General features: G+C 41.4%; 1 protein-coding gene across 3 annotated transcripts in view; it reads right to left on the bottom strand.

The window, feature by feature from the left end:
• LOC137430290 (cytoplasmic phosphatidylinositol transfer protein 1) overlaps positions 1–12,792 on the bottom strand; it is a 174,033-nt gene that overhangs the window by 71,203 nt on the left and 90,038 nt on the right. For 2 of the 3 annotated variants that reach the window (XM_078778974.1, XM_078778977.1), the window contains 2 exons: positions 5,184–5,255; positions 2,099–2,188 (listed from right to left, as the gene is read on the bottom strand). In XM_078778974.1, coding sequence (XP_078635100.1) covers positions 2,099–2,188; positions 5,184–5,255 — 162 coding nt within the window. Of the gene's footprint in view, positions 1–2,098; positions 2,189–5,183; positions 5,256–5,623; positions 5,632–12,792 lie in introns of all 3 variants that reach the window. The other variant, XM_068121065.2, reaches the window with a different exon arrangement.

Raw genomic sequence — 12,792 nt, 5'->3', positions numbered from 1 at the left:
AAAACTATGTGAGCGACTGTGAAAAATGAAATGATATATCGAATTTGATTTGAAATAAAACTGTGTGAGAGAGGAAGACACCACGGGCCTACAAAACAGGCCTCAAAGCTATGCGAGTTAATAAAATGGTGGATATTTGTTTATATGAAGGCTCTCCCAGAATGGGTGGAGCTATGGTTCCCAGAATGGGTGGAGCTTTGAGGTTTTGTCTTCTCTGCAAGAACAAGAAGAACAAGAAGAAGAAGAACAACAAGAACAACAGCAAAGGGCACTCTATGAGCAGCGTCTGCGACGCGGCTAAAAACGAATGAAAACAGTTATTTTGTGTTAAATATTATCCAATCACAGCACGTGTCTTATGCACAATCCCCGTTGTAACTCTTCCAGTAACCAATTCCGTGTCTTGTTACATTTACGTAACACTGCACAACATGGCGACCTAAATGTCGCTCATGTCGTCTAAGTCGTGTCCTCAGAGGCCGACGATTGTGAAGGGAAATCTTCGACATTTTGCTATATGCACACAGTGGACACACATGGGAAAGTTCTTTCTTTTCCCGAGAGAAGTTTTAGAAAATTCAAAGAGTGTGCCGTGCTTTGGAAAGAGTTAGAAGGGAGGCCAGAAAGTAAGATCGCCATGCAATGCAAGCAGACAGACTCAAATTAGATTGGGCAAGTGCAGGCATCAAACAACATCTGGGCCCGGGACGGCGACCAGAATAAAGTGAATATGGAAGTGGAAACACTGCAAGGTAGGATTTGTGATTCGGGGCGATCCACATGTATGACAATGTTTTCATGATTGTCTTCATCTACTATTAAGCCCAATAAATAAATACGATACTTTGAGTACAATGAATTATATTTCATGTAGAAACTAGAAAGGCACTCAGTGGAGAGTACACCTCCACCAGGTGAACAGTTTACAATTGTATCCCAGGGTAGACCAGAAAATTACAACACAGAAACACATTTAATCAAAATCATCCTTCCACAACTTTTTGAGATATCCTGCTGTATATCGTTTTGGCCCTATCTCCCATTGGTGAAGAATCGCTTAAAAAAATTCTCGTATCCGAATCCATATTCAGATTTTCACCAAAATTGAATCAATTTTTCCTTTCCGTCTCTCACACAACCTGTCCACCAAGTTTTGTCAAAATCCATCCTTAACTTTGAGATATCCTGTTTTATGTTGTTTTTAACCCCCATCTCTCGGGTTAAAGGGTTAGGGTTAGGGTTAGGTGAAGTGATGTGTGTGATGTGAAATCATAACATGTGATGTTTCATCATCATAACATGTGATGCGAAATTTTAAGTGAAGAATCACTTTAAAAAAAACACTTATGAAATCATAACATGTGATGTTTCATCATCATAACATGTGATGCGAAATTTTAAGTGAAGAATCACTTAAAAAATTAAATAATTCTCATATCCGAATCCATATTCAGACCTTCACCAAAATCGAATTGATTACTCCTCGTCATACACACAATCTGTCCACCAAGTTTCGTCCAAATCTGTCCACAACTTTTTGAGATATCTTGCTATGTATCGTTCTTGGTCCCATCTCCCAATGGCAAAGAATCACTTAAAAAATTTAACTAACTGGATCCGAATCCCGATCTTTACCAAAATCTAATTATTTCGTCCTTGTCACATACGCAACCTCTCTGCCAAATTTCGTCCGAATCCGTCCGCAACTTTTTGAGATATCTTGTTCACAAACAGACAGACAGACAGGGGTGAAAGCATAACCTCCATCCACCTGCGGTGGCAGAGGTAACAATTTGGTAATGAACCTCTGAAATAGTGTTATGCTATTAACATGCATTTTCATAACAGTCAGTAGTTGTGCTTAATTTTATTAAATGTTCAATATGTGGATATGGATATTACAAAGTCACAGAAAACAAAAATTTAGATAAAGCATTCTGGCAACTAAGTGGAAAACAAGAGACTGATATTTCACAGGTTAACAGCAGATAACTGTTGATCAAAATACATGCAAATGTGTTTTAGACATTTAAACATGTTTTAAGATGCTTCGTTAATCACTTTGTCCATCATAATAAATATACAAATGAATTCAAACCTCAGATTCCTTATAGTATCGTTCGGGTAGCTCATCGAAAGCGATGTCCAGTGGAATGACCTCCTTTTCCACATCTTCATCTTCAAAAACCTGTACAAGTTAGTAGGCATCAACAATGACCCTTAGATCAGCAAAAGAACAGTATATAGTATGTATAAACGAAAGCACAGTTTTTTTGGCTTATGAATAATGTATTACAGGAGGGAAGGACAAAGCAAGATTTGAAGATTGGAAGGTAGGTGAGGCAGTTGAAGACAAATGCATACAAACAAAACAGTCAAAACGTGTCTTGAACGACAACGACACAACAATCTGCCTCAGTATACAAAGAGGTCCCAGTCTGGAGAATGAATGCTTTGAAAAAAAAATGCTATTTCATGTCGCACTGCTAGGGACAATCAACATAAACAAGTTGCTGACAGGTGAGCATGCTCACAAAGGATATTGGGATACAGCCCCTCCTACCCCTTCCCTCTCTTCTCCTCCCCTCCATCCCATTTGCAACAATCCAGATTCCTGGTGCAAGATATATGTCTGCACCTCAGCATTGTGCATTTCTTTTTTAAGTTCAGTGGACTTATTTTTGTTATGTGAATGCTATTTTGACATCCATTTCAGTTTGATTCTCCACCATCATCCTCAACTACATTCTTTTTTATCCTCGACAATAAACTTAAACGTTAATGTCTGGTGCTATGCACCTATTTGCAATGTGTGTCGATTCAGGTTAATAACGCGTATAATTCCTGCAGTTTCACAATTGCATTTATTTTCCTCCAGGCAAGTTTGCATCACTGTTGAGCTATAAATAAATAAAAAAACCTATGTGTCAATACACAAAGGCATCGGGAGAACATGGGCATGAACAAAAACTTTCATTAATCTTAGCGAATAGATCCTTTCCATTCAAGAACTACATCGTTTCCAACAAGTCAATCTATACTCTTGCTTTTCACAATTGAAGTAATGAATAAAATTCCTAAATTTAATCACCAGGTGTTTTTATAATTGATACTGCAATGTAAACAGAGGTGAAACTCAAAGTCTGTCATAAAATGTATTCCCATTGTAATCAGGCAAATAAATGCCTTCAATTCTTCATCACCTTCAACTTGGCTAGAATAAAAGAGAAAGCCATTTGCTGCAAATGTGACAAAATTTCTCAAGTACAGTCACGTGAAAAAGTAAGTACACCCCATGTAAAGTTTAGACTTTTTCAACATATTTCAACATACAGCTATTTGATCTTCATTTCAACAATTTTTTGTAGATAAAGGTGATATAATATAACAAATATCATGAAACATTTACATTTTGTAGTCCATTGTATAATTTAAATAAACATAAATGCAAATTTCACATGTGGAAAAAGTAAGTACACCCCTAGATTTATCACTACTTCAAATACCTAAAATTAGAATCAGGTGCACCAGCTCAGGTGCAAATGATTAGAACAGCGTTAGAGAGGATCTTGGAGGAACCTGTCTTATTTAAACCTCAGACATTTAGTTTGGTTTGCTCTTTGTTGTTGAAGTGTGCGGCATCACCATGCCTAGATCAAAAGAGCTCTCTGAGGCCTTCAGAAAGAAGGTTATAGATGCCTACGAGTCTGGGAAGGGATTTAAAAAAATCTCCAAACAATTTGAAATCAATCATTCGACTGTCCGGAAGATCATCTTCAAGTGGAGAAGATTGCAAACAACTGCCAACTTGTTCAGGCCAGGCCGCCCCAGCAAGTTCAGCCCGAGAGCAGACCGCAAGATGCTGAAAGAAGTCTCCAAGGACCCCAGAATGTCATCACGCGACCTACAGGTAGCTCTTGCCACTGTTGATGTCAAAGTGCACGAGTCTAACATTAGAAACAGGCTGCACAAATTTGATCTAAATGGGAGGTGTACCAGGAGGAAACCTTTGCTGTCCAGAAAGAACATCAGGGCAAGACTAAAGTTTGCCAATGAACACCTAGGCAAAGACCAGCACACTTCTGGAACAATGTGCTCTGGACAGATGAGTCAAAGGTAGAGCTATTTGGCCACAGTACCAGAAGACATGTTTGGCGAAAACCAAAGACAGCATTTGACCACAAGAACCTGATACCAACTGTAAAGCATGGTGGTGGAAATATTATGGTTTGGGGCAGCTTTGCTGCATCAGGGCCTGGGCAGCTCACCATCATAGAATCCACTATGAATTCTTCATTGTACCAGAGGGTGCTTGAGGATAATGTGAGGCCATCTGTCGGAGTGTTGAAGCTCAACCGAAGGTGGAGCTTGCAACATGACAATGACCCTAAACATACCAGTAAATCCACCAAGGAATGGCTGAAAAGAAAAAAATGGAGGGTTCTGGAATGGCCAAGTCAAAGCCCGGATATAAATCCCATCAAGATGTTGTGGGGGGATTTGAAACGAGCTGTGCATGCAAGAAACCCCTCAAACATCGCACAGCTGAAAGAATTCTGCATGGAGGAGTGGGAAAAAATTTCTCCCAGTCGATGTCAGAGACTGGTAGACAGTTATAAGAAATGCCTACTTGAGGTTGTTTCTGCCAAAGGGGGCAATACCACCTATTAGAGCCAAGGGTGTACTTACTTTTTCCACATGCGAAATTTCCATTTACGTTTATTTAAATTATACAATGGACTACAAAATGTAAATGTTTCATGATATTTGTTATATTATATCACCTTTATCTATCAATATTGTTGAAATGAAGATCAAATAGCTGTATGTTGAAATATGTTGAAAAAGTCAAAACTTTACATGGGTGTACTTACTTTTTCACATGACTAATTATTTCCATTCCCACTTCTGACAACAAAAAAGGAAAAAAAAAAAGGTTCCACTAACTTTTCCAATACTGTTCCCATAAAATGAATGAATGAAAGCAACATGTGAAGCAGCAAAGGAAGTAGAAGGAGAAAGGAGGAGGGTTCTTGTGAGGAACCCTAACATCCTCACAAAGTGAGGTTAACATTGAAACACATATCCTTTACACCACCATCTCACTGATTAATTTATTATTTTTAACATCCTGAATCTGTTCCTGAATCTGTCAAAGAACATTAAATAACTTCTTTACTCACATTGTCATTCTGTCCATTATTATCCTCATACTTCGTCTTGATATAAATCGAGAACTTTGGGAGGAAAGAGCACTGCAAGAAAAACCACAACTACTGCTTGCTCACAGTACACCTAATTATGTACACAGGAATACAATACAATACAATACCAATACCAATACGTTTTAGCCATTACCAGGGATCAAAAGGAACGGATGTAATTTTCCATTTGTTTCATACAAATCCTATTTTGTTTCATACAAAAACAAAATTTACATTAAAATATAAACCAAACAAAATTCAAAGTGAATACAGTGAAATGACCCAAAGTTTCTGCTTTGTATTTTCCTTCTACAAGCAATTATGTGCCTAAAAATGCCAAATGGAAAACAAAAACATGCACGGAATCCATTGGCTGTAAGGTCTTGGTGTGCAGTGAAGAACTGGAGATGAACACTCACCGTGAATTCTGTTGCAACAGGAAGGTGGCAGGTTAACCCAGGAAAGAACCAAAAAAAGGAGAAGAAAAAAAAAAGGCGAATGAGTCACAAAAATATAATTTTATAGGGTAATTATTTTATAGGGTCCATTTGAATTCACACACCCTCTTGTATGACACCTCTCAGATTTGCCTGGAAATTTTTCTTAAATTACCTCTTCATGCCAAACAAAGGAATCCCAAGTTTTGGCTCGGTATCTCCAATGATTGTCTAGTTATAGCCCATGAAAATATGGTGGCACACCCATTTTTCACACTTGTGAATTGCGTATTTGCCTTGCCACAATCAGTGTTTCTGACGACCCATATCTTCTGCTCTAATAGAAATGAAGCTTAAAATTGGTTTCTCAGCTAATTTTGTCCCAGGCTTTCAGAATCCACAGCCAGAAATTGCTTATCTCTTAGACTTTGGAAGTTATGGATCTCCAAAATCCTTATTTTGGTTTGGCACTAAATTGATTTTTGAGATTTTGGGGGTCCACATAGTGACCGTTTTGAAGTTTTTTTTGAAGTTTTTGTATGGGGGTATGCTGGGGGTCCTAAAACATAATTATGGGACAAAACCAACCTTATGGACCCCTCCATTCAGGTCACCAGTTGACACTGTGGGCACATGTTTGGGGAACTGAGCTTTAAATCAAATAAACCATCATACTTAATCATACTTTTAAAGCAATAAAAACTTTGATTATCCATCTTGTGTATGAACTGAATTTTTCAAAACGTTGTCCCAATTCCACCGAAAATTTCAGTCCAGAGACTATGTCAAGCATAGGATGATTATTAGTCAACCAGGATGTACAAAAACATTCATCATAGCTTCAAATTGATGTACTGCATGAGGAAAATCAAGTGATAAAGGAGTAAGATCTCCCATAATTCTAGGGGGAAAAGTCATTTAAACACTTTGCAAAATACTATAGGTAAGTATATATATGATTCAAACAAGACAATTGAACACACATCATGGGTGGAGGTTGTTGCACAGGATGTATTATATTTGATAAAAGTATGAATGCCATCCACAACTAAATAAAACAGGCCATTAACCCCTTTGAGTATGGGATTTTTTTTTGATAATCCCGGGGGGATAATCCCAGCAACTTAAACAATTTAAAAAAAATAATTATCGAACCTAGATAAATTTGATAAACGGGATTAATTTGGCATTTTGGTACGGGAATGCAACCACGTACTGACGATCTATTTATATGTATAGTCGATGACGTGTAGCAACGTCATCCATACACAAAACTTTTTCGCGGGTTGCGGCACTGGACGTCATCCGTACTCAAAGGGTTAAAGCATTTGTTGGATTTTGTGACTGCTGCAATCAAACTGCTAGGACAATTAAAATGATGGAGTCACATATGGAATTTGTTCTCTTTTGGATCATCACCCATGAAAATATCAATGAAATTAAGTATTGTACCAAAAAGAGCTATATGGAAAATATCAAAATTTGAAGCAACGTTTCAAGATTTATAAAATGCATGCACATTTTCTCACTATCACAGAAAAATAGAGCTGATACTGAGGCCCAATATTGGCTACAGTCCATATACATGTACCATCCCTGTCAAATAACACAAGTCTGCTATGCACAGAACATCACAACTCACTAGAAAATGGCAAAAATCTGACATGTCACTATAGAGTCCTCAGACTTTGAATACTGACTCGTGAACAAAGAAATTTAGGCAGGAGCACAATAATTCTGTCATCAGTTGAAGATGAAAGATCTGTGCTGGTGGGCACTACGTCCATGAATCACTGGGGCACTAATGCAACAACGTTTATGCTGAAATGTCACCCAACATGGAATCTGTCGATGTTCTGCAGGCTAGGACAGGGTAGTGTGCATGTGTCATGAATTTCACAGATCCATACCCATGTTTCAACAATTATTTTTCGATACTAAGTCGAGGCTCGTGTAAGAGCTAACACATAAAACCATATCATAAAAGGAGCAGGAGACCAGAGGGTAAGAGAGAGGGAAACAACAACAGTGGAGAACAGGGCCATTGGGAGTCTGTGGAAGGGAGAGGGCTGCAGTGGGGTACACGGTAAAGCAAGATGGAAACTACAGGGACTTTCAGGAAAGAAAACAGAATTTGGAGGAGGTGGATTTTGGGTTGATTAATGGGGGTAGAAAATATCAATGTTTTGGATAGGGGAGGATAAGTTATGGTGGTGGACAGCTGTTTTGAAGACCTGTAGGAAGGAGTGGGATTGAAGAGAGTGTGGGAGTTTGTTCCAGAGGTGGGAAAAAAAGAAAAATGAAAGTTTCACCAGAAGAGTGTTGCTGACAGATCTTGCGCAACCTGCAGGAATATTTGAAGGACAGAGCACAGGCGGAACAGGGGGAGCCAGGTGGGAGAGGAGTCGGTAGAAGACAGAAAGACCACAAACTTGCCTGTGGTGAGAGAGTGAAAGGCCTCAGAATCGGCTTCATCGCGGGAGATACCAATGATTCTAAAGGCCTTGGTTTCTACAGCGTGAAGCCGAGCTATGTGAGGCAGGAGCACCAGCCCAGAGGGGAGAGCAGTACTCCATCAAACTGCGGATGAAAGCTTTGTATGTGAGGAGAAGCTTAGTAGAGCCAAGAAATAACTTCGCACGACGGAGGATGCCGAGTCGGTGACTGTCTTTTGAGGGCAGCTTGGAAATGTGGTTTCATCGCAGATAGTGAGACCCTAAAGCTTGAGTAACAGAACTTCTTCGAATGGATTGAGAAAGTAGATGGGAGGGTTTCCAGACAGTCATTTCAGAGAGACATAGTGAGTGTGTGAGATTTGTCTGAATTGAAGGACATGTTCCACTTGTTTGACCAGTTTGTGATTTTATCCAGGTCTGCAGAGAGTGAAGAGGCTGCTGCCTGCCGATCTGAGGGTCGAGATATGGAGTGGCAGAGAGTGGAGTCATCAAAAAGATAGAGAGGATTTTCCAGAGTCGGAGAGATCATTGATGAAGATCAGAAAAAGCTCAGGGCCCAGACCACTGCCTTGAGGAATTCCAGCCTGAACAGGAAGGGGAGATGAGAGAATTCCATTGGAGCCACATGTTGACTATGACAGTAGAGTAAGGGAGAGCCATGCGTGGATATTTCCATGGATACCGTAAGAGGAGAGTTTGGTGATCAGGGCAGACTGCCAGACCGTATCGAAGGCACGAGATATGTCAAAGGAGAAGACTCCGATTTCCTGTTTGGCATTGAAGACTTCCATCCATTGTTGAGACAGCAGAAGCAGCATGTCCAGAGTAGAGTCACCTGGTATGAATCCAAATTGTTGATCCGGGATCAAACCATTGGAGAAGAGGAAGGATTTAATATCAGAAGCGATGATCGATTCCATGACCTTGCTGATGACTGGGAGCAGGTGATTGGTCTGTAGTTGTAAGGAGCTGTTTCTACACCTTTTTGTGTTCAGCAGGAATGTTGGCTGAAAAATAGAATGTTTGTGACATACCATTCATTGTCATAAACACAAGCAACGGTCTGGCTGAGCTGGTAGACACTTGAGACGAGAGTTAGGCCAGCATTAGATTCACAAATATCAGAGGGTTTACCAACGGATACCACAGTAAAGAGGTCATCCTCTGAAATCCTCATCTCAAACTTTTGATTTGAAATTGGAATAAAACTGTGATGAGATAGAGTTCCAGTGACCGTCTGCTGACCCTGCCTTTGACACTTCCCAATATGTTACCGGTACATGCACGTGAAATTTTATTTCAGGTTTCAATGGTCGCCTATTTTACAAACAGTGGACAAAGGGTTAATGGCAAGAAAATAGCCTATTTTTCTTTCATTATGGATGGCATTCATACTTTTATCAAATTGTATGCATCCTGTGCATCAAACTTAGCCCATGATGTGCGGTCAAATGTCTTGGTTGAAAAATGAATACTAGACCACAACATATATACTTACCTATAATGGTTTACAAAGGGTTAAAATGGCCTTTTTCCAGGAATTATGGAAGATATTACTCCTTTATGACTTCATTTTCATCATGTACATCAATCTGAAGCTCTGACGAATGTTTTTGTACATCCTGGTTGACTAATAATCATATTATCATACTTGACCTAGTTTCTGGACTTTGAAAATTTCGGTGGAATTGACAAAAATTACCCTTTAAAAATATATATATTCAGTTCATACACAAGGTAATGTAATGTATGTGTAATGTATTTGGGAGGACGACTAGGCGATCCTTGTGCTTTTACATGAATTACAATGACTTGGACCGGTGTGCACCCTGGTTAGAATAGGTGCACCCTATGCCTGCGTGTCGAAAGAGGCGACTAAGAGGGTTGGCGTCAGGAAGGGCATCCGGCCATAAAAACATTGCCTCAAAAAGAGAACCATGACAATGACAACTACATATGGGCAGGGTACAGCCCGAAGTGGAGATCGGTTTCTGAGGTTTGGGACATGGCATGTAGGGACAATGACAGGGAGATCAGGAGAAGTGGTGGAAGTATTGATCAGAAGAAGAGTGGACATATGTTGTGTGCAAGAGACGAGATGGAAGGGAAGTGGTGTGAGAATGGTGATGGGTAGGCAGGGACAGAAATACAAGTTTGTGTGGCAAGGGTGCCCGGAGGGCGTAAATGGTGTTGGTGTCCTGTTTTCTGAGGAGTTTGTAGACAGTGTGGTGAGTGTGACTAGAGTGAGTGATAGGTTGATGATGGTGAAAATGATGATTGGAAAGCTCTTGGTGAACGTCATCTCGGGATATGCTCCGCAGGTTGGTCGGAGCGATGAAGAGAAGGACAAGTTCTGGTGTGTGATAGAGAAGCTGATGGAAAACGTGAAAGATGAGGAAGTTGTTGTGGTAGGAGGAGACCTAAATGGACATGTGGGAAGGAGTATGGACGGTTTTGAGGGAGTTCATGGGGGTTACGGATATGGTGTGAGAAATGGAGAAGGTGAAAGGATTTTGGAGTTTGCTGATGGAGCTGATTTGGTGATTTGTAATACTCAGTTCCAGAAAGGGGATAATAAGCTCGTTACATACACGTCAGGTGGGTCGACGACAACCGTCGACTACCTGATGGTGCATAGGCGAGATAGGGGGCACCTCCGGGACACAAAGGTGATCCCGGGGGAGGAGGCTGTTTCACAGCACCACTTGGTTGTCTGCAACATAAGGGTGAAAGGTGCGAGGAGAGCTCGGCGGGTGAAGTACCAACCGAGAATGAAGTTGTGGAGGTTGAAAGAGGTGACAGTAAGGGAGGCATTAAAAGAGAGGCTGAGTCGGGTAGAGGATGATGTGGTTGAGCTTGAACGTGGTTGGATGTCAATGAAAGATAGTCTGTTGGGAGCCGTTGGTGAGGTATGTGGATGGACAAAAGGACCACCGAGACACTCGGAAACATGGTGGTGGGATGATTAAGTTGGAAAGAGGATTGACGAGAAGAGGAAGAAGTTCAAGGAGTGGCAGAAGGCGAAGGGTATGGGGGCAGAAAAAGCAGAGCATGAAAGTTATAAGGCAGCCAAGAAGGCTGCAAAGAAAGAGGTAGCAAAGGCGCAGGAGGCATGGAGGAAAATGTTCGCAGAACGCTTGGATTCGGAAGAAGGTCAGAGAGCGGTATTCAGGATTGCAAAGCAGATAGCGAAAGAGAGGTGTGATGTGATGGGGGTGAGTTGCTTGAAGGATGAAGTGGGACAAATCGTTGTGGACCCAGATGGAATTAAAGGAAGATGGAAAAGATATATGGAAATGCTGTTGAATACAGAGAATGAATGGGATGGCAACATAGAGAGTAACCCAGTTTTAGGACCGGCAGAGAAGATAACTGACAAGGAAGTTGAGGAAGCGATAAAAGCAATGAAGAGTAGAAAAGCAGGAGGGCCGACGGGAGTTGTGGGGGATATGTTGAAGGCAGCAGGAAGTTGGGGTGTGAAGAGAGTGGCAGAGATCTGTAATCTGGTGGTGAAAGAAGGTCGCATTCCAGTGAATTGGGAACCGAGTACCCTCGGCCCTCTATACAAGGGGAAAGGTGACCCTCTGGAGTGTGGCTCGTACCGAGCGATAAAGTTATTGGAGCATGGAATGAAGGTATTGGAAAGGGTGTTGGAGAGGAGGATAAGGAAGAAGGTGAAGATCGACGAAATGCAGTTTGGATTTATGCCAGGAAGAGGAATGACAGACGCACTCTTTATCGTGAGGCAGTTGCAGGAGAAGTACATGGAGAAGAGGAAGAAGTTGTTTCTTGGGTTTGTTGATCTGGAGAAAGCATTCGATAGGGTTCCACGCGAAGTATTGACATGGGCATTGAGGAAGTTAGAAGTGGAGGAATGGTTGATCAGAGTTGTGATGGCAATGTACAAAAGAGCGCGCACAGCTGTAAGGACGAAGGACGGGAACAGGGGTGAGTTTGAGGTGAAGGTGGGAGTGCATCAGGGGTTGGTACTAAGTCCACTACTATTTGTAGCTGTGATGGCGGTGCTGGCTCAGAACGTAAAGGAGGGTTTACCATGGGAGTTGTTGTATGCAGATGATCTGGCGTTGATTGCAGAAAGTATGGATGGACTGAAGGAAAAGATGAACAAGTGGAAGGAATGTATGGAGACAAAAGGTCTGAAGGTGAATATCGGAAAGACGAAGGTGATGGCATGTGGTAAAGCATGTGGTGAGGTGGAAAGAACTGGGAAGTGGCCATGTGTTGGGTGCAGGAAGGGTGTCTGAGTGAACTCCATTCAATGTACAATGTGCGCTGAGTGGGTTCATCAAAAATGTAGTGGTCTGAGAGGGTCATTAACCAGTGTGGCAGCTACATTCAAATGTAAGGTGTACACAGAGGGAGCTGCAGATGGAGGAAATGTTGAGTTGGATCTTGGAGACGGCGTGAAGCTGGAAGGTGTGAAAACATTTCGCTACCTCGGAGACATGCTGAATGGAGAAGGTGGATCAGACTCGGCAACGGTTGCTCGAGTGAGATGTGCATGGAAGAAGTTTCGGGAACTGAGTGGCGTGCTGATGAGGAGGGGAGTGTCGTTGAAGCTGAATCGAAAGGTGTATGGTGCATGTGTGAGAAGTGTTATGATTTATGGGAGCAAGACATGGGTCATGAATGTAGAGCAGCAACGAAGGCTGGAAAGGGTGGAAATGCGAATGG

Source organism: Myxine glutinosa, chromosome 1, assembly GCF_964187855.1.
Source record: "Myxine glutinosa chromosome 1, kmMyxGlut1.1, whole genome shotgun sequence".
Taxonomy (NCBI): domain Eukaryota; kingdom Metazoa; phylum Chordata; class Myxini; order Myxiniformes; family Myxinidae; genus Myxine; species Myxine glutinosa.
Note: the sequence above shows the minus strand (reverse complement) of the source record. Positions and strands in the feature narration are given on the sequence as shown.